This window comes from Mobula hypostoma, chromosome 3 (genome assembly GCF_963921235.1).
Source record: "Mobula hypostoma chromosome 3, sMobHyp1.1, whole genome shotgun sequence".
Classification (NCBI taxonomy): domain Eukaryota; kingdom Metazoa; phylum Chordata; class Chondrichthyes; order Myliobatiformes; family Myliobatidae; genus Mobula; species Mobula hypostoma.
This window is the reverse complement of record NC_086099.1, coordinates 196,768,273-196,789,971: the sequence shown is the minus strand read 5'-3', so window position 1 is coordinate 196,789,971 and position 21,699 is coordinate 196,768,273. Positions and strand designations below refer to the sequence as shown.

At 39.4% G+C, this 21,699-nt stretch overlaps 1 protein-coding gene across 7 annotated transcripts in view; it reads right to left on the bottom strand.

The window, feature by feature from the left end:
* The window catches only part of LOC134344484 (cAMP-responsive element modulator-like), a 78,226-nt gene that overhangs the window by 31,038 nt on the left and 25,489 nt on the right, over positions 1 to 21,699 (bottom strand). For 6 of the 7 annotated variants that reach the window (XM_063044368.1, XM_063044367.1, XM_063044372.1 and 3 more), the window contains exons 2-5: positions 21,033 to 21,182; positions 16,156 to 16,282; positions 13,739 to 13,885; positions 6,495 to 6,595 (exon numbers count right to left, since the gene is read on the bottom strand). In XM_063044368.1, the coding sequence (XP_062900438.1) occupies positions 6,495 to 6,595; positions 13,739 to 13,885; positions 16,156 to 16,278 (371 nt within the window). In that variant the 5' untranslated portion in view covers positions 16,279 to 16,282; positions 21,033 to 21,182. Of the gene's footprint in view, positions 1 to 6,494; positions 6,596 to 13,738; positions 13,886 to 16,155; positions 16,382 to 21,032; positions 21,183 to 21,699 lie in introns of all 7 variants that reach the window. The other variant, XM_063044370.1, reaches the window with a different exon arrangement.

The window sequence follows — 21,699 nt, the reverse complement described above, 5'->3', positions numbered from 1 at the left end:
AACCCGTGCCGTGGGTTAGTAGACCGTTCCCTAGAAGGGGCTCTGTCCATCGGTGTCTGTGCGGGGGGTCATACAAAGTGACTCTGAAGACTTCGGAAGCAAGAACAACTAAAGCTGCCAACTTGAACATCAATTCAATTAACTCTCTCTCTCTCTCTCTCTCCCCCCATCAATTCAACTCGACGCAACACAAAGTGAACTGAACTGCTTAAACTTACCTGACACCATAAGACTGATATCTACCTCCTATCTACCTCCTGGACTATTATTTTTGTATCCATACACACATTTACGGAAAAACCAGACTCCAGGTGTGTTCCATTTCTGCTGGTCCTTTTCAACCTGTCATGGGGTTCGTGACAATATACAATCCTGAGATTCATTTTTTGCAGGCATACTCAAAAAATTCAATATCCATAAAAGAATCAATGAAAGACTACACTAAGAGGGCAGACAACCAGTGTGCAAAAGACAACAAACTGATATTACAAAAAGGGAAAAGGAATAATGTTAATAAATAAGTAAGCAATAAATATCGATGAAGATTCCTTGAATGTGGGTCCATAGGTTGTGGGAACTGTTCAATGATGGGGCAAATGAAGTTCAGTGAGGTTATCCCTTTTGGTTCAAGAGCCTGATGGTTGAGGGTTAGTAACTGTTACTAAACCTGGTGGTGTGGTCCCTGATGATGGATGCTGTTTTCCTGCAACAATGCTCCGTGTACATGTGCTCAGTGGTGGGGAGGACTTTATCCACGATGAATTGGCCGTATCCACTACTTTTCTTAGTATTTTCCATCCAAGGACAATGATATTTCCACACCAGGTGGTGATGTAGCCAGTCAAGAAACTCTCCACCACACACCTATAGAGGTTTGTCATGCCAAATCTTTACAAACTCCAAAGGAAGTAGAGGCACTGCTGTGCTTTCTTCATAACTGCACTTACATGCTGGGCCCAGGACAGGTCCACTGAAATGATAACACCAAGGAATCCACCTCTGGTCCCCTGATGATGACTGACTCAAGAACCACTTGTTTCTTCCTCCTGGAACTAATAATCAGTTCCTCGGTCCTCCTGACAGAGTGAGACGCTATTATGGCACCACTCAGCCAGATTTTCAATCTCTCCCCCACCCCATTTGCTGATTCGTCACCACCTTTGATTCGGCCTACGACAGTCATGTTGTCAGCAAACTTAAATATGGCATTGGAACTATGCTAAGCCACACAGCAACAAGTGTAAAACAAGTAGAGTAGGGGACTGAGCACACAGCGTTGTGGTGCACCTTTGCTGCTGGAGGTTGTGAAGGAGATGTTGCAAATCTGAACTGACTGAGGTCTACAAGGTGAGGAAATAGATGATCCAAATGCACAAGGTCCATGGAAATTTAATAATTAATAAATAGTGTGTGCCCCGACGGTATCAGCAACACCCACTCAAATACCACCTTCACCCGAGACTGCATCTATTTTTACTCGCACACCAGTACTTTTAGAGTATCCAAAGAGGATTCCATGATACTGCCCTGTTTTCTATGTGTTTGCTGCCACTTGACAACAGCATCAGCAAACACCATGGCCTTGAAATTTCAGTGAACCCCAAAGATTGCCCCAAATGATTAAAGGACCACAGGTATGGTTATTTCTAACTGCTTCATATTCACTTGCAATTTAAAACCCAAAGCAGGAAGAATGAAGTGGTGGAGAGGAATCAGATTTACTTCTTGTGGTTGGTATGTAAGGGAAAGAAAGTGTAATGACATCAGGGAGAGTGATGCTTGTGGAAGAGATGCAAGTCACTTATTGTTCTTCAGAATGGCGGAGAGTGGGGGCAATGTTCCCTCCAATGTGTGCTCGCGCACTCACATCTTTTGCTATTAGCACACAAAGGAATTTAAACTGAGCACAAAAGGTTGTCACTCTCTACTTCACTGGCACATTCATACACAATCACATTTCCTTTTCCAGTTTCTGATGCAGACGGTGTTAACAACTTGGTATTTGCAATGATTTGTCTGTAGATTTTAGAACTGGCTTATTGAAGAAAATATTGATTCAATAAGTCTAATTCCAAAGCAGCAAAGGGCATGAAGTGCAAAAGAACTGCCAATTCAGTTAAAACGAAATGGCCTAATTTAACAGTAGAAACTGCTACACCAAAAGCTCATGAGATCAGGAATGTGCAACTATGAGAAATACACATATTGTGACGATGCAAAAAGTTGGTGGAGCATTTGCAAGTGAGAAGAAGTGGAGTGATATTTGGAAACTTGACTTTTTAAAGCACCACTTAACAAGCAAATCAGATATGGAAGGTGTGTCAAAGCTCTGGCGAGAAAATTTTTCATTACCTGCTATGTATGTTTTGTGAAAGTGCAGGTGAACAAAAGCGGAAACAATCAAGCCCAGAGGAGATCAAAGTTCTTAGTGACAGTGTTTTGCTAAATGTTAAAATGAATACCTCTGTAATAAACTATAGCGTGCACATGTTGTTGTCACTGGGCAAAAAATTACACAGCACAAGATTTTTGCGCACACAGGCCATTACAAATTAGAGGGGACATTGGTGGGGCACGGGGCAGGGAGTGGGGAGGAAATGGTCTTGCAAGTTCTGGCAGGTAAAAACAGGACTAGAACAAAGATGCAGATGGGTAGGACTTGAAAGAACAGTTCAGTAATGGTCTGGAGGTCACGGCAACAGGGGACAAAAATGTATAGATGCCTGACCCAAGGACTGAATTTTTTTTTCAGAATTACCTCCATGCTTCCCAAGTCAGTCCCCATGGGTGAAGACCATATTCTTCTGGAAATGCCCTAAAGCAAGCATCCTTGCTACCACCAACACAGCCCATCCTGAAACTGTGATGCAATTTATCAGGAATGACATCATAATGAAAACAAATCTCAGTAAAGCCTAAAGTAACTCATAACAGAGCAGGCCAAATCTCATTTCATGATTGGTGGGAAATAGTCATAGCCATGGTCATACTTCATTGACCCCGGGGGAAATTGGTTTTCATTACAGTTGCACCATAAATAATAGATAGTAATAGAACCATAAATAGTTAAATAGTAATATGTAAATTATGCCAGTAAATTATGAAATAAGTCCAGGACCAGCCTATTGGCTCAGGGTGTCTGACCCTCCAAGGGAGGAGTTGTAAAGTTTGATGGCCACAGGCAGGAATGACTTCCTATGACGCTCTGTGCTGCATCTCGGAGGAATGAGTCTCTGGCTGAATGTACTCCTGTGCCCACGCAGTACATTATGTAGTGGATGGGAGACATTGACCAAGATGGCATGCAACTTAGACAGCATCCTCTTTTCAGACACCACCATGAGAGAGTTCAGTTCCATCCCTACAACATCACTGGCCTTACGAATGAGTTTGTCGATTCTGTTGGTGTCTGCTACCCTCAGCCTGCTGCCCCAGCACACAACAGCAAACATGATAGCACTGGCCACCACAGACTCGTAGAACATCCTCAGCATCGTCCGGCAGATGTTAAAGGACCTCAGTCTCCTCAGGAAATAGAGACCTGGAGGTGATCACAAATGCAATTTATTTCATTTTTATTTCATGCAACTGGAGGAAAACAAAACAGAACTTCCACTTCTGTTTTAATTTCACCACCAAACCTCTCAGTTCCACTGTCTACAGATCAAGCTTCTTTCTGAAATCCAGTGCTAACACAGCATAATTTCCTTCCAACTTTGGTAAGATCAAAACTACTGTATTCTACCCTTGCTATAAATTCAGTTCACAAATCATCCACTGCAACCTTCTTAATAACTTTGTGAATCTGAGACAAACCATAACTAACTTTGGTCATATTTGATTCAGAGCAAATTTCAGACTAAATATCTACACAATCACCAAGCTTAGCATTGACCTGTTTCTCTTACGCATTAGCTCACTTGCTGTTAAAATCCAGATCTGTCTTAATTACCTTAAAACCTGCCCAATCCAATGTACTCTGGTTAGCCTTCTTCATCCCGCTTGCCAACATCAAAAACTATTGCCTATATCCTAAATCACATTAAATCTCATTCCCTAATCATCCTTTTGTTTTCTGACTGACATGGCAAGAACGCAAGGAAATAAAAATAGTCCAATTAAACAATGTGGAAGCAGAATTGAATCAAACCACATTAAATCTAACACCTAAACTTGGCTAGTTTTTATAATACTGGAAAGAGCTCTCTGCAAAAAATGAACCATTTTCATCCAAACAACTTTGTCTGGGTGGTCATATAAATAATGGGAAGCACAAAACAAGAAAATGGAAGGTGGCCAACTACCCCTCAAACCAGTTCAATTTGACCATTGTTAAGCTATGCTGATCATGGCCCTCAATTAATCAATCCTTCAAATCTTTACCTACCTCCACCTCAAATATTTCCAATGATTCTGCAGAGAGGTCCAGAGGTGTACCACGAAGTGAACAGAAATTTCCAAACAAATGGGTTTTAAGTGATCAGTCCTCTTTGTAAACATATAAACCACGGTACCACATAGTCCTTTTCCAGAATTAATTTCTCCCAGGAGGGGGGAGAAGATGGCGCAACGGCAGCACGCGCAGCCACTTCGGTGATGATGTCTGTTATTTGTCAAGTAGGGGACCGTGCACAATCCTGATTTGATGGAGTCAGACGTGAGAGCACAGCAAAACATCTGGAAAACTTCAGAAATGACTGATTTGCTACTGTTGCTACTGTGTGGTAACCAGAATCTCCGGAGCTGAAGGCCCCGAAATCCTCAGCTTTGCATGTTTCAGCGGCTGGGGCGAGGTCGAAAGTGCTCGGCAGAGGATGGCGCTCAGAAGGCTGTATCGGAGAGGCTGCTCGGAAGCTTGGAGTTTTCGGACAGATGGACTTAGGGTCGGCTGGGGTCAGCTGCTTCCAAGGTATCGGCAAGTTGACAGTGCCTGGAGGTTTAGGGCAGGGAGTTTCTCCCTTTTGCCGCCTGCTATTGGGGACTCGGGAGTCGATCAACTCGGGACTTTGAGAACTTTTTTTTTACTGTGCTTGTGGTCTGTTCTTTATCAAATTCTGGTATTGCTTTGCACTGCTGTAACTATATAATTATGTGGTTTTGTCAGTGTTAGTCTTTGGTCTGTCTTGTTTTCTGTGATATCACTCCGGAGAAACATTGTATCATTTCTTAATGCATGTATGCATTTCTAAATGACAATAAAAGATGACTGAGTGTTCTCATAATCTTAAAAAAAAATATTGATTTGATAAGATCAAAGATGTTTATATCAGTCCACATGGGTTTTGAATGAGTTTTTGTTTTTGAAATCTACATAATTTTACCTTCAAGTCAAAAAGCTCTTGACATGAGCACTGCATGACCATATAAACAACTACATGTGCATATGCACAAATCAACATTAAAATGCTGTTTTATATCCATTGTAAATAAATCCTGAGAATACAAAAGAGGTAATTCAGAAAACAAATTATTTTATATTGGTTAATATTACAGTTTATGGATTACGAAAAATCTCACCAAAATGCAAATGCCAAGTCATAGGATGCATTTTGAGGATCTCTTAACTGCAAGGTTAGCAGTTGCTCCAATTGACTCTTTTACTCTTTACTTCAATCACAACAATTATCTATTCTTGAATCTACTTATTGCCTTCAATTCCCAATCCAGAAACAATGTCAGAGTCAAACATTGAAACAGGCCTCTCAGTCCAGAGTGTGCACCACCTTCAACAATTTATACTAATGCTACATCAAACTCATTTATAAGTTGTCCTCACATTCCGATCAAGTCGGTGGGCAGCAGAGGCACAGCTAGAAGATCCACTGTCTCTGAGAGACACAAATTCAATCACGGTCTCTGGTTTCTCCCATATATCTGTACTAAAATGAGTAAGTTGCAGTTAACTAGCCATTTATATTATCCCTACAGTGTAGGTGAGTGGTAGAATATAGAAATGAGAATAAAGATGAGAATAACATGATGAGTGTAAATAGGTGATTGATGGTTGGTGTGGAGTCAGCGGCCTGAACAGCAGGTTTCCATGTTGTGTCTCCTTCTGACCAACTCCACTAGATTTTACCATCCACCTACAATGACTGGCAAGTTTTAATTTCATTCTCATATCTCCCAATGGTCTTGGTTTTCACTTTAGCTAAATTCATCAACCGCACATCCAAGATCCAAGCACTCCACCAATCCTGGCTGAAAATTCAAATCTAATTTTGAAATTATTTCACTATTAATAGCTCTGCTTTCAAGGCATGGCAACATGTAATTACAGCACCAGCAAACCAGGTTCAATTCTGACACTGTAAGGAGTTCGTACACTCTCTCCACAAGAGAGTGGTTTTTCCTCCAGGTGCCCGTTTCATCCAATTATTCCAAAGAGTTAGTAGGTTAATAGGTCACATGAGTGTAACTGGGCAGCACAAGCTTTTTGGGGTGGAAGGGCCTGTCACCACATAGTTAATTGTAAAAAAAAAATTACATCATACCGATAAGATGGTCGTCTGGATAGGATTTCTCTTCGTTTTTGGGAGTCAGTTACAACCTCAGCAGAATCTCCAGATTCATCCGTTTCTGCTATTGTAGCTACCTGTGAATAAAACCATACAAATGAACAATGAAAATGACATAAGTAATACAGCCAAAATTTGGTGGAACTTCAAATCCTGCTCAATGGAAGACTCCTGGTTCACCTAATTCTGAGCAATATTGCTCAACTGGCACTTTCAATTTTATATTAACAAGGCTTAACTGCATGGAAGACTGACAGTATGTAATAATTTTTTTAAGAGCTTTGATATGTACTATGAGATATCAAAATAACCTTGATGAACACTATAGTCCACTATTTAACTCATTGTGCTTACAATGCTTTTCAGTAAGATTTCTACTTTACTGCACTATTCTCATGTCTCTCAATTTCCAAAACAAATTTGTTGATTCGATTAAGCTGTTGTCCAGCAGAAATTATTCAAATAAACCAAAACTGCCACTGATTTGTGAGTGTGGCATACATTTCTAATTTAAGCATTATGAATACTAAAGTAGAAGGAACTAATTATTCATTGTGGAAAGCAAACAAGCTGAAATTATCTTTAATAAAGAGAATGAGGTGTGATCTGATAGATGATAAAGGCTTTGATAATGGTGAATATGGTTCACTTGATCACTAATAAATGTAGACAATTGAAGATCCAACTACACAGCAGAATGGTAACAAAATGGAACTTGTATATTGCAAACAGTGATAAAGTTAAAAACATAGATGCAATTAAAGAAACCTCAGCTGCACACAGGAGGAGAAAAGAAAGGAGGATGTACTGAGAAAGTTGAATGAAGAGGGGCTAGGAGATCTATAAGGAGAGTAAATCCAGGCATGGAGCAGGCAAAATGTTTCAACGGGATCATCTTTGGTTAATAGCAACAATTTTCATTTCACATTAGAAATTAATCAACATCCCAGGTCTATTATAGCTACAATGACCCAAAACAAAATGCCAGGGGTAGCCCACCATGCAATAATCGACTTATTTTGTGTGGATCCAACATGAATGCCTAATATTAAGTTCAGATTCAAATTATTAAGCAGAAAGTCTCACCTACAAAAAAGCCCAACTCTACCAGTTGTCACGTTTTCAAAAAGCTTTAAAAATACAGAGAAATTAAAAGTTATAAACATTAGAGCAAATTAAACTAAATATAACCTTAAGTTACAGCCTTCTCTTGCAGGCATTCCTCTCCATTCAAATGATGCTCCACCATGTTTAAGGTAGAGATTCTGTAAATACATTCCACAGCTTAAATGGTAGGAATTCATTTCTTCTGCTCTTTGGGGTTCAATGACTCAGGATAACTGGGAAATCACTGAAACTCAACTTCAAAAAACAGCAATGCTGTATTTGATCTTTATTTACAAATCTACTGCCAATTCTACACACAAATGTTAGCATCTACCATCAAGGTTATGACTTTTGAGTTATATGTTGCAGAGCCAGAGAATAAAATACATATAAAAAATTTGTTTAAGGTGGCTTGTAAAAAAAAACAGTAGAATGATAAAATAGAAGTGAAAGTATTCCATCACACTCCTGATATGCCAAATAAATGATGGGAAGGCTTTGTTTAATCAGGTGATGACATATTACGTTTCATCCCACCATTGTTAATAGTACTTACATGTTGCTGATCCCAATAAACTCTTCAATACTAAATGCCAATATTTTGAAAGTGGGTGCAGCAACAAAAGCCATTATACATTCTCTTGTTGGAGACGTTTGCTATCTGCCGCTTGAGTGATACAAGTTATTCTAAAGATTTATTAATCCAATACCATAAATTGCCTTGGTAGTCCTGGACTAATTCATAAGCTGCCTTGGTAGTCCTGGACTAATTCATTGGCATCCAATGCTGTGCAAACATTAGGAAATACCCTTAATTCTTGCTTTACTGTGGATAGAAGTTTATTGATTGAGCAGCTCATTATGTTTAGAATAGAGGACCAGAGGGAGGAGAAAAAAAAAATTAGGCATAGGGGACAGCACAACTGAGGAAAAACTGACACTGTTCTCTGCAGAAAGACAAAGTCACCATTAGAAACTTGGAAAGTAGAGCCAGCTGGTGGCGCAACGACATCGGCGCCAGACCTGGGAGCGGAGGTTCCCGGGTTCGAAACTAGTCGGGTCCGCCTCCAAGTACGCTTTCCATCCATGCCGAGTTGAGTGTCGAGAACACAACTCGACCTCATAAACAAAGGGGAAAATATCTCAAAAAGTGTCTGTGTGAGGAGTGGTGCGCCACACAGTCTCTCTCTCTCTGTGCCTTGTAAAAGCCATGAAAAAGACATCACCATGGATGCACGCACGGACACACAGACGCACACGCACAGACTTGCACGCACGCAGGCACACGCAAAAAAAAAACGAAACTTGGAGAGTAAAGAGCATGGATCCACTTGTCCAGGTCCATGTAGACAATTATTACACAGGTAGGACTTTCCTTTTGCAGAAAGATTATGAGCAGCTGAGAGCAAACTTGAAAAAGAAATACAAATGATAATAACCTACATATTTTTACCCAAGTATGTGCAAATTGGCAAATAGGAAATAAAATTAATCAAAGTAAAATTAATGGCTCAATGATTAGTGTGGGAGAAATTGATTGATTCATGGAGCAATGGAATCAGCAGTGAAAAAAAAATTGATTCGTGGAGCAGTGGAATCAGCAGTGGGGAAAGAGAGACTGATCAATTGGAATAAGCTTCATTTGAACTGTGCCGGGACTTGTGTCTTGGCATGTTATTTAACTTGAGTTACAAAATATTCTTTAAATGGCAAAGACAGTTGAGAAGAAAGGGTTCAAAAGAAAGGTAATTTTAATAAAGAGTAAGGGCATGGGATTGTGAAGCAGTGAGGGAAATCAAACCATGGCAAGCAGCAGAAAATATGAACAAAATCTGCAGCAGCAATTGTAATGAGGAATACATTTTTAAAAAGTTAAAAGCTAAGGTTTTTCAATTTGAGTTCAGCAGCATTTTCAAAATGATGGAGAAATTCAAGGGACAAGCAGAAACAAATGAATTTGCATTAACAGCTTTTACAGAGACAGAGTGAACAACAATGCAAGCTCAAGATTTCAGAATATTCAACATTCCAAAAGAATGGGCAAAAAGGGAAGGAAATGTTATTAATTAAAGAAGGTGATTATGTGTAGCAAGTAATGGTAAGAATGCAGGAGACCACAAGGTTGGTTGAAATACAAAGCAGGGTTAAAACAAGACAAGAACTAATAGCGCATTGGTCCCCTGCCATGTTGCCTTTTGGTAGGTTACAGAACAAACAGGAAAATATGAAAGCCAAGCAAGAAGAAAACTGAAATTATTCTCAATAGTTTACTGTGCTCATTGCTTAAATGAATCAGTCATGGGTAAACATTTGGAAAATTTTGTTTAATGCAATAAAATAAGAGGTTGCACTTCTGGAAGGTTTCCAATTTATGTCACTTTTTTGTGTTTGGCATTATGATTTTATTACCTCCACTTCCAAACCTTAAGTTTCTTCTGTGTTTCTGGATTGTGTTAAGATTCTTTATTTCACGAACCTCGAGCTTAGTTACATCATCAATCTGAAACAAAGCAGATACTGCTCCAACCCCATCAACTCCTTCCTCCAAACTCTTTACACTATTACTGGCTTTGTCTTCCTCATCATGCCAAATCCCAGCCTCTTTATCGCTCCAAAGGAAAAAAAAGATTCAGCATCCTCAGCTACGATCTTTCCTTTTAAACCACTGATTATGCAAAAAAAAACTTAACCAGGATTATGTAAATTTTCCTTTAATTGAAGGTGTCAAGGTCTCCTGGCCTCGTTACTTTGTTCCTTTTCCTTTTGCTTACATGAAATTGAAGATATCGATTCCTGTTAACGTTCACATTGTCTTCATCAGCAAGTGGAGGAAATCATTTCTATTAAATCAAACAAGCCCCATCTTTTTAAACTGAAGAACTTACAGCAAATTAGAATATCTCCTTCAATTCTCTGCCCCAAAGAACTGTGGATATTCACTCACTATTTGTGTTGAAGAATGAGACCAATATATATTTGAGCACTGGGGACATGGTAAGTGACCCAATCTAAATGTCCACCAATCACTGAAAATTAGCAGTCATTAAAGACAATTGGTTCAGTGGCCTTCACTGCAAAAGTATACAAATACAAGAATAGGGTGATCATGCTCCAATTACATAGACCATTGGAGGGACACTGTATCTGGAATATTCTAGAAACATGTTCTCCCCATCAAAGAAATACAGTATCAAGTGTAGGAATGCTGCAAAAGTTCACTAGTTCAATTCCTGGGATTTCTGCTTTGTCAGACAAACGATTAAGCAGACTGACAGTATCCTCTTCACGAACAATGAAACATGTTTCCATTGAAATTCTTACGATTTCATGGAGGAGCATGGAAGGTAGATGTAGAAAGACAAGATGAAAAGACAGTCATTTACTCAGCTGTGGAACCTTTTTGAAATTGCAACTGAAGAGAGTTGTCACTGAACAGTTTCAACACAGAGGGATTACTGCAGGGAAATGATGCTGATATAAAACAGCAACCATGACCTCAGTAAATGGCAGAGGAGGCCCACAGGGCTAAAAGTTAACCTATGTCGAATTCTAATGATCTAACAGCATATTGTCCTTTAAGCTGTTAGTAAATATTTAACACAGCTTTACTTCAAGCTCTGTGGTTGAGACCAGTTTAGAACATGAGCAAGATTTTTTTTTACATTCTAATGTGTAACACAGTTTTAACCCACCAATACATTAAAGAGTGAGGACTGTATTACTTTAAAAAGAATGACATTAACAAGAACCAGGTTCCAAGTTAATCCACAACACAAGCAAAGCATTCCACCTCTGAGCACAAGCTGCTGTACATGTTATTAATGGGAAAAAAAAATTTTTTTTTCAATTTATTGTGATAAAAACTATCCTGAACAGTTTTCTTTTACAAATCCTGCTCATTGGATCTGTCTATTAGTATATGTGCCTGGAATGTGTGCTCTAGCATGGTGGTGGAGGCAAATTATAGACCAGTGAGCCTTACGTCTGTGGTGGGAAAAGCTGTCGGAAAAGATTCTTAGCGATAGGACCTACGGACATTTAGAGAATCATAGTCTGATCAGGGACAGTCAGCATGGCTTTGTGAAGATCGTGTCTAACAAGCCTGATAGTGTTCTTTGAGGAGGTGACCAGGCATATAGATGAGGGTAGTGCAGTGGACGTGATCTGTATGGATTTTAGTAAAGCATTTGACAAGGTTCCACACCGTAGGCTTATTCAGAAAGTCAGAAGGCATGAAATCCAGGGAAGTTTGCCTAGGTGGATTCAGAATTGGCTTGCCTGCAGAAGGCAGAGGGTCATGGTGGAGGGAGTACATTCAGATTGGAGGATTGTGATTAGTGGTGTCCCACAAGGATCTGTTCTGGGACCTCTACTTTTCGTGATTTTTATTAACGACCTGGATGTGGGGGCAGAGGGGTGGGTTGGCAAGTTTGCAGATGACAAAAAGGTTGGTGGTGTTGTAGATAGTGTAGAGGATTGTCAAAGATTGCAGAGAGAGATTGATAGGATGCAGAAGTGGGCTGAGAAGTGGCAGATGGAGTTCAATCCGGAGAAATGTGAGGTGGTACACTTTGGAAGGACAAACTCCAAGGCAGAGTACAAAGTAAATGGCAGGATATTTGGTAGTGTGGAGGAGCAGAGGGATCTGGGGGTACATGTTCACAGATTCCTGAAAGTTCCCTCACAGGTAGATAGGGTAGTTAAGAAAGCTTATGGGGTGTTAGCTTTCATAAGTCGAGGGATAGAGTTTAAGAGTCTCGATGTAATGATGCAGCTCTATAAAACTCTGGTTAGGCCACACTTGGAGTACTGTGTCCATTTCTAGTCGCCTCACTATAGGAAGGATGTGGAAGCATTGGAAAGGGTACAGAGATTTACCAGGATGCTGCCTGGTTTAGAAAGTATGCATTATGATCAGAGATTAAGAGAGCTAGGGCTTTACTCTTTGAAGAGAAGGAGGATGAGAGGAGACGTGATAGAGGTGTACAAGATAATAAGAGGAATAGATAGAGCGGATAGCCAGCGCCTCTTCCCCAGAGCACCACTGCTCAATACAAGAGGACATGGCTTTAAGGTAAGGGGTGGGAAGTTCAAGGGAGATATTAGAGGAAGGTTTTTTACTCAGAGAGTGGTTGGTGCGTGGAATGCACTGCATGAGTCAGTGGTGGAGGCAGATACACTAATGAAGTTTAAGAGACTACTAGACAGGTATATGGAGGAATTTAAGGTGGGGGGTTATATGGGAGGCAGGGTTTGAGGGTTGGCACAACATTGTGGGCTGAAGAGCCTGTAATGTGCTGTACTATTCTATGTTCTATGTTTAGACATATTTACAGCATTTAAGAGGCTTTTACATAGGCATATAAATGTGCAAGGAATGGGAAAATGTGGACATTGTGTAGGCAGAAGGGATTAGTTTAGTTCTGTATATAACTACTGATCTCATTTGTCTGGCAAGATATTATGGATCAAGGGCCTTGTTTTTGGGCTGCACTGTCCTATCACAAAAATTTACAGCAAGTGAGAGATTTTGAACATGTAAGCTTTTTGTCATCATAAACCATATGCAAGACACTCAGATTTTCAATAAATCTAATTATCTTTAGGCACAAAAGATATAAGAAACCAAAAAGATAGATCATAATTCAAGTGGAAACATGCAGAACCCATGGCCCAGATTGCTACAAGAGATGCACTCCATGTGTGATGAGGGTCAATTACATATTTGTTAATACATCATTAAATGGTCACCAATTCCAGAAACAGATTAATTTGCAGTTCATTAATCTCAGTTGGGACAATCTCCTCAGTCAACTTCCAAGCAAGCAAATATGAAAATGATTCCTCCAAATCCACATTCAGGAAGGTTACATTTACCTTATTCAACAGCGAGAAACATATATGGTCAAATCATCAGTGCAAAAAAAAAACACACAACAGCTTTTTTATTTTTGGAGGTGGGAAATTGACAAAATAACAGTTTTGCCAACCAAATAAAAATTCTTTCTTTCCTTAATACTTTGTCTTGCACATTATTATTGTGCAATATTGGTGAGCTTACTTTATTCTAATTTGTCTTATTAGCGCAGATGTGGTATAAAGCCAGAGCCAACCTGAACAGTTTGTATCTGTGGTGACTGAATCACAGAGGGCTGAGCAGTTTGAATTACTCCTTGGACCTGTACAGTCTGACCAGAAGGCAACTGTACAACAGTTACAGCTGGAGATCCTGATGCAACTTGACTACCAGCCACAGATACCTGCAAGACAAATGAGAATATATATGTAGAATAACTATTCAATAAGAAGTATTCCTTAATAAAAATTACAATTTAAATCATGTACAAAACTAACACTTTAATCTCAAAAATATTTGATCCCTGTTCATTACCTTTTTTAAAAGAATTAAGTTTGTACTCTGCAGACAAATTCTTCCTTCATTTTAGTGCCACAATGGTGCAGCAAGTAGAGTCATTTCCTCATAGCAGCAATACTGACTTTAGGAAACATCTGTGTGGAGTTTACACATTGCCTTTGCAACCACATGGATTTCATCTAACTCGCACTCAGTGAGTTCACGGTTAGATGTTTCCATACTGTATCTCTCTATAACTCAATTCCCAACAACAATATCACAGAAACATATTACAATTACAGTATTTCCGTTGTGGAACATAAACTAAGACAGCTAAGCAATAAATTTCAATTGATCAAATAGAGAACTACAGAATAAAAGTTAAATTGATATGCAGAATACTGCAGGATGCAGAAAATGCTGCCAACATTCACCAGGTCAAACAACTTCTGTGAACTGAGAAACAATCTGCATTGAGTTATTGACTTTTCAGAAGTAGTCGTTTCAAAGGGTCATAAATACAAAATTCATTTTACCAGTTCACATTAAAAATCTATTATGAACTTCTTTTGAAAAATGGGGGATAAAAAACAAGCCTTTTCCCTTCATAAAGGTCAGTTTTTTTTTAAAAAGTCAACCAACATTGTTTATAATGCTTCTGTGTCATCCAGGCTTTACAATCAGCAGTTAACTTCTTCCTAGATGCAATGCTGGAAAACAAGTTTTAAGCTGAAGGCAGTAAAATATTCTGAAAGGGATTTTTTTTTTTAAAAAAAGGAAAAATTGTTACTTACTTAAAAGGGAAAAAGCACGCATCAAAAATTGCTGAAAACACTAATTAGGGCAGATTGGGTGACCACTTTCAGTCTACAGAGCTCCAAATAACTTCCAATTGCCTGTTATTTGAAAGCTCCATTTCCTGCCACTCTCACCTCTGTTTGGGGTTTCATTGAGGAAGAACTTAATCTTTCATTTAGGCACGTTGTAGCTTTCAGGATTCAATGCTGAATTCCACCATTTCAGGTAACTCACCATCTTTGCATCAAAACTGGTCAATTCTGCTGCAAGAGTACTCATCTGCAACATTAACTCAGTTTTCCTTTTCTCCAGAGGCACTGCCTGGTCTCCCAAGCATCCAGAGAATTCACATTTTGATTGCAGATCTCCATAACAGCTCTGACCTGCATTTTGTTATTTTTTTCCCCCCACACATATCTCCGTTGATTTTCTCTAACTGCTCGCATCAATCCATCAACCAGATGGCTTGATGTCCAATACATGATCATGGCAACCGTCATTTCCTTCATTCAGCGGTATTCCCATTATCCTATATCCATCCTTTCCCAAACCTCTCTGAAACCTCTCCAACTCTTCTCCCTTTGAGTTCTGATCATCTTTGAAACAAAACTTGAACTCTGATCCTCTTTCCACAGATGCTTCTTGAACTATTGAGTGTTTCCAGCATTTTAATTTTCATTTCAAATGCTCAGCATCTGTATCATTTTGCTTTTCATTGGGGGGGCGGGGCACGTGGGAAACACATTCTGACTTGCCACAATCCTTTCAAGGAAATACACGTGCATGCACTGTATGTTTGAGCCTTAGAATTGCTGGAAAATCTCAAATCAATAAATGTTTGGTTTCTAACCTTATTTATTTCTTAATTAGTGCAAATGAAAAGAGTGGCAACTTTCTTCAATTCAAAACACCTATCAAGAGTTATCTGCATCAAAAATATCTCAAATTCTGTTAACAGTAATTAATCCTGGTGATCTTCAATTGCATTACTATATATATATATATATATATATATATATATATATATATAAAGAGAAGCTGAGAGACAAGGAAGGTTTGACAAGTAAGAAAGAGCCAGGACATCAAGGGACATGGGAAGGCTGCAATATACAAAAATGGGGAGGCGGGGAGTACATAAAAACAGTAAAATACTTGATAAATAATTCAAATTACAATTGCAAACTAAGTAGAATATACCCTCAGACCCTTCTTAATTCACAATTACTGCATAATAATACTTTGCCCACAATGTGTGTACTTCTTGTTTTAAAAACAAAATCAATAAAGTTTTGAGAGTGGAAGGTGGCCTTATCCCATTTTGACGCCAAATCCCTAGATTCAATCTTCTTGCATGTTAAATAATTCTTGCAATATTACCTGTGCAATGGTGGGGATCTGTGTCTGGGAATTCTGAGCTTGTAACTGGATAGATTCACTATCTGTCACTGAATCTGTCACACTGCCATCTTGATGAGATTCAACAACTGATTCCATGGTCATTTGCCTGAAAGGGAGTGGGGGGAAAACAAAAGACAGAAATAATACTTGATTTACAAATTAAACATATGTGTAAATACTGCACTATGACTTACGTACCTCAGTCCTGCATAATCCATTTGGGGGTCAAAATAACAGCGACAGGAAAATTGATGGGGGGGTAAAAAGAGATAACAAAATTACTTTCTGATAAACACAGTTCACTTCAACCTTGCACTGTATTTGCATTCCTTCAAACCTCAAAAATGGGGGCGGGGAGGAAATCAAAGAAATCCCTTTTACCTTCAGAGAGCTTAAGGTAAAAGAACGGTTAGGAGACAGTGATCATAATATGATCGAACTCACCTGAAGTTTGAGAAAGGGAAGCTAAAGTCACATGTATCAGTGTTACAGTGGAGTAAAGGGAATTACAGAGGCATGAGAGAGGAGTTGGCTAGAACTGATTGGAAAAGAACACTGGCAGGGATGATGGCAGAGCAGCAACAGGTGGAATTTCGGGAAGCAATTTGCAAGGCACAGGATATATACATCTGAAAGAGGAAGAAATATTCTAAAGGAAAGATGACACAACCATGGCCGACAAGAGAAGTCAAAGCCAACATAAAAGCCAAAGAAAAAGCATATAATAGAGCAAAAATTAGTGTGAAGTTAGAGGATTGGGAAGCTTTTAAAAACTAACAGAAGGCAACTTCATTAAGAAGGTAAAGATGGAATACGAAAGTAAGCAAGCCAGTAATATTAAAGAGGATCCCAAAGTTTCTTCGGATACATAAAGTGTAAAAGAGAGGCGATAGTGAATATCAGACCGCTGGAAAACAATGCCAAAGAGTAATGAGGGACAACAAAACGGTGGACAAACTAAGTATTTTGCATCAGTCTTCACTGTGGAAGGCACTAGCAGTATGGTGGAAGTTCTGGGTGTCAGGGGTCATGAAGTGTGAAATTACCATAACTAGAGAGAAGGTTCTTGGGAAACTGAAAGGTCTAAAGGTAGATAAGTCACCCAGGGTTCTGAAAGGGGTAGCTGAAGAAATTGTGGAGGCTGACCTCAGTGTTCAGGAAGAAACTGGATTATTAAGGATGAGGAGTCAGGGTACTTGGAGCAGCATGATAAAATAGGCCATAGTTAGCACGGTTTCCTCAAGGGAAAATCTTCCAACAAACCTGTTGGAATTCTTTGAAGAAATAACAAGCAGGATAGACAAAGAATTTGTTGATGTTGTGTACTTATTTTCAGGAACCCTTTGACAAGGTGCCACATGAGGCTGCTTAACAATCCGTGAACCCATGGTATTACAGGAAAGATTCTAGCCTGGATAAACCACTGGTTGATTCGGCAGGAGACAAAGAATGGGAATAAAGGGAGCCTTTTCAGGCTGGCTGCAGATGACAAGTGGTGTTCCACAGGGGTCTGTGTTGGGACCGATACTTTTTACATTATATGTCAGTTATTTGGATGATGGATTTTATAGCTCTGTTGCAAAGTTTGCTGACGATAGGTAGCTTTCTGAAAGTAGAGTGGCTACAGAAGGACTTAGACAGATTAGGAGATTAGGAGAATGAGCAAAGAAATGGCAGATGGAATATAGCACTTGGAAGTGTGTGGTCACACATTTTGGTAGAAGAAATGAAAGGGTTGACTATTTTCTAAATTGAGAGAAAATACAAAACACGGAGGTGCAAAGGGACTTGGGAGTCCTTGTGTAGGATTCCCTACAGGTCAATTTGCAGGCTGAGTCTGTGGTAAGGAAGGCAAATGTAATGTTTGTATTCATTTCAAGAGGACTAGAATATAAAAGCAACTATGTTATGTTGAAACTTTTATCAAACACTGATGAGGCCTCACTTCGAGTATTGAGAGCAGGTTTAGACCCCTTATCTTTAAAAGGATGTGCTGAAACTAGAGAGGTTCATGAAAATGATTCCAGGATTGAATGGTTTTTCATTTGATGGCTCTGGGTCTGTATTCACTAGAATTCAGAAGAATGAGGGGCGACTTCATTGAAACCTATTAAATGTTGAAAGGCCTTGATAAAGTGGATGTGAATAGAATGTTTCCTATGGTGAGAGAGTCTAAGACCACAGGACACTATCTCAAAACAGAGGGGCATCTCTTTAGAATGGAGATGCAGAGGAATTTCTTTAGCCAGAGACTGGCGAATCTGTGGAACTCTTTGCCACAGGCAGGTGTGGAGGCCAAGTCTTTATGAGTATTTAAGGCAGAGGTTGATAGACTCTTGCTTGGTCAGGGCATGAATGGATATTGGGAGAAGGCAAGAGATTGGGGCTGGGAGGAAAATTTGATCAGCCATGATGAAATGGGCCAAATGGGCTAATTCTGCTCCTACATCTTATGGTCTTCTGAAACAGCTATCGATCCCAGGGGATCACAGGTTTGCACCTCTGGTGGACTGGGTCCTCTCCAGGTCGCAAGACTGGTCAGGAAGATTTTAAGAACCGGCTGCTGCCCATGCAGTGGGTTCTCCCTTTCTGTGTCACTGATGTAGCCCAAGGGAAAGGTAAGCACTGATACAGCTTGGCACCAGTGTTGTCGCAGAGATTGCCAGAGTGAAGTTGTAAACAACATCAAACTGCCTGAGGGACCTCTAAACAATACACACAAAATGCTGGAGGATCTCAGCAGGTCTGGCAGCATCTATGGAAATGAATAAACAGTTGATGTTTCAAACAGAGACCCTTCACCAGGATTGGAAAGGAAAAGGGAAGGTGGTAGAATAAGGTGGGGCCATGGAAGAAGGACAAGCTAGAAGGTGATAGGTGAAACCAAGTGGATGAGGTAGGGAGGTGGGAAGAAGTAAGAAGCTGGGTGATGATAGATGGAAAAGGCAAAGGGCTAGAGAAAATGGAGTCTTATAGGAAAGGAGAGAGGACCATGAAACAATCCAATTATGCATTTTATCCTCTATAAGTTGCAAATGGAACTGAGAAGCCTGTTACATTTGCATATACCAGTACATCCATTATCAGACAAAATCCATTTCCAGGCATGAGAGCACGAATGGAATCAGCATTCAAAAAAAAAGAAAATGTAACATTTTATATATCCATGTGTTAATGACAGCTGCTGTGCTGGGAACCTGGTGTGGGTTCCTGCTCTCCCTGCTGGCATTTCTATAATCTGTTGGCACTCCCTCAACTAGGAAACAGTTAATCTTACTGTCATCTGCTTCCATGTGGAGTGAGTCTATGTGCAAAGACTGGTGCTGGACAGACCAAGACGAGCAGTGTTGACATATGGGTCTCCTGATTTTATCCAGGCAGGCACAGTGAGCATGGACATTTCTAGGCAGGTCCCACCACCCCCCCAACTCCCGGTTCGACAAAGCCATCAGCCAAAAAGAGAGTGATGACAACAGCTTACATCACATCCAAGATAATGGTGGTCTGTCAATGGCCAGTGACCAAGTGGAGCAGCAGCTGGCAGTTTTCATCAGCAGCCCCCACTCAACATGCCAGTCAGGGCATTCCCAACATCTATATCCCAGCAATGAACTGCTCTTCCTAGTCTGCCAACGCTAGCCCTCAAAGATGCATTGTTTGAGGACTTCATATCACATCAAGTCATTTGGCAATGAGATCACTGTTCCACTGCTTGACAGCACTGTTTACTTTTGCTTCTTGAAAGTTAGTTTTAGATTTAATTATTTTCTCCTGAATCCCATAGATGTTTTATTTAACAATGATTTTCAGTTTTATAAATAATCTCATTTGAATTATTAATTTGTTAATAGGTTATAAATATGTAGTTTTAACCCTTAATTTGAAAATACATAACTTTATACTACAGTCCACAACTACTGGAAGTTATACTTTCATCAACATTGCTTTAAAACAGGGGTTCCCAACCTTTTTTATGTTATGGACACTTAACATTAACCGAGGATCCATGAACCCCAGGTTGGGACCCTCTGCTTTAAAATGTTATGTTCTAATGAAAATAACTTTTTTCCAAATTCTTATATTTATATATTTGCATAACCTGGTGAATATTGGGTGTACATACTAAATCGCAGGACACTTCTAAGGTATGAAACCCAGTCTTGAAATTTACCCTTGTATACAGGTATTATATTTTGCTCTCTCATTCCAAAACCCAATATGCAACAAGCATTTATTTTGGTTTAATGCTCCTTCCGCATCACTTAGTTTGAGCTCATCCCATATTTCCCAAAGAAATTAGCTGATGGACTTTCCAAAGGTAATCTGTCTTTTATGTATACCAAAGTGTCACTGGAAAAGTTTTACAAAATTCACAAGGAAGCCGATTCCACACAACAAAAATGAACTTTCTATTGATTGCATTAGGAATCAATTAAACAAAAAAATTCTTTGCCACCATATTTTCAACTCCAGGCTTAAAATAGAATTTTCCAGATGACAGAGGGTAAGTGTGGCATGACAATAAGGCTTATCATCCGGAGTCAATCCTTTGCTTCTACTATCTGTTGAGTTAAGTGTCAAGACCAGAATGGCAGGGAGAATTTTTGTGCAACAACCACACATCTGTGAATGGGTCTATGATTTACATTAAATCCCCATGGAGTATACAGCAAAGAGGCTACTTAAGGTACTGAAGGACTGAAAGCAATGAGCAATTGCAGAGATTCAATAGGGCCTCTTAAAAAGGCATTTGGCCTCAAACTAATTAATGTGCTTAAATAAAAGTTATTATTGCATCAATGTTCCAAACATTTCCATATGCATTGTATTTGTCAAATCAAACTTTAAAAACTCACCCTGTGCTTCCAAAATTGAAGCAGTTTCAATGGATCTCCAACTATTTACTATTTCCACTTTGAATTTCCACAGACTTTTTTTTAAACTCAGCTATGTAGACAGCAATGACATCCTGTCATTTTCGAGCTTCAGATGCATTCAGCTGTTTCCTTTAAAAAAGGAAAAAGTAAAGCAGGGCATTATTCAAGGTGTAAGAGACTTCAGTTACATGGGCAGACTGGATAAGTTATAATTGTCTCCACTAAACAGCATCATCTAAACAGAGGTGCTTAAAAGTAGCTGTGATAGAGGTATTTGATATCAAGAATGGTCACTACATGGAGTGGGTTAAAAAAATTCTAAAGAAGGTAGGAGGATATAGAATCAGAAGTGAAAACACAAATTTAATAATCAAAGAACAAAAACAATGACAGGAGGGAAAACTTCTAAACAAAATAAGTGGCAAGAATCTGGAATGTACTCCGTTACAAGAAATGGAAGCAGATTCGATTCCAAGTTCAAAGAACTGGAGAAGGACTTGAAAAGGAGAAACTTAAAAAGGTTGTGGAGAGAGGGAGGAAAGTGAGACTAACTGGATTGTTCTTGCACAGATCCAGCCTGAACTCAACAAGACCAATGGCTTCTTTCTATGCTCTATGTTTGGTGACTTTTGCCAGATTGTAAGAA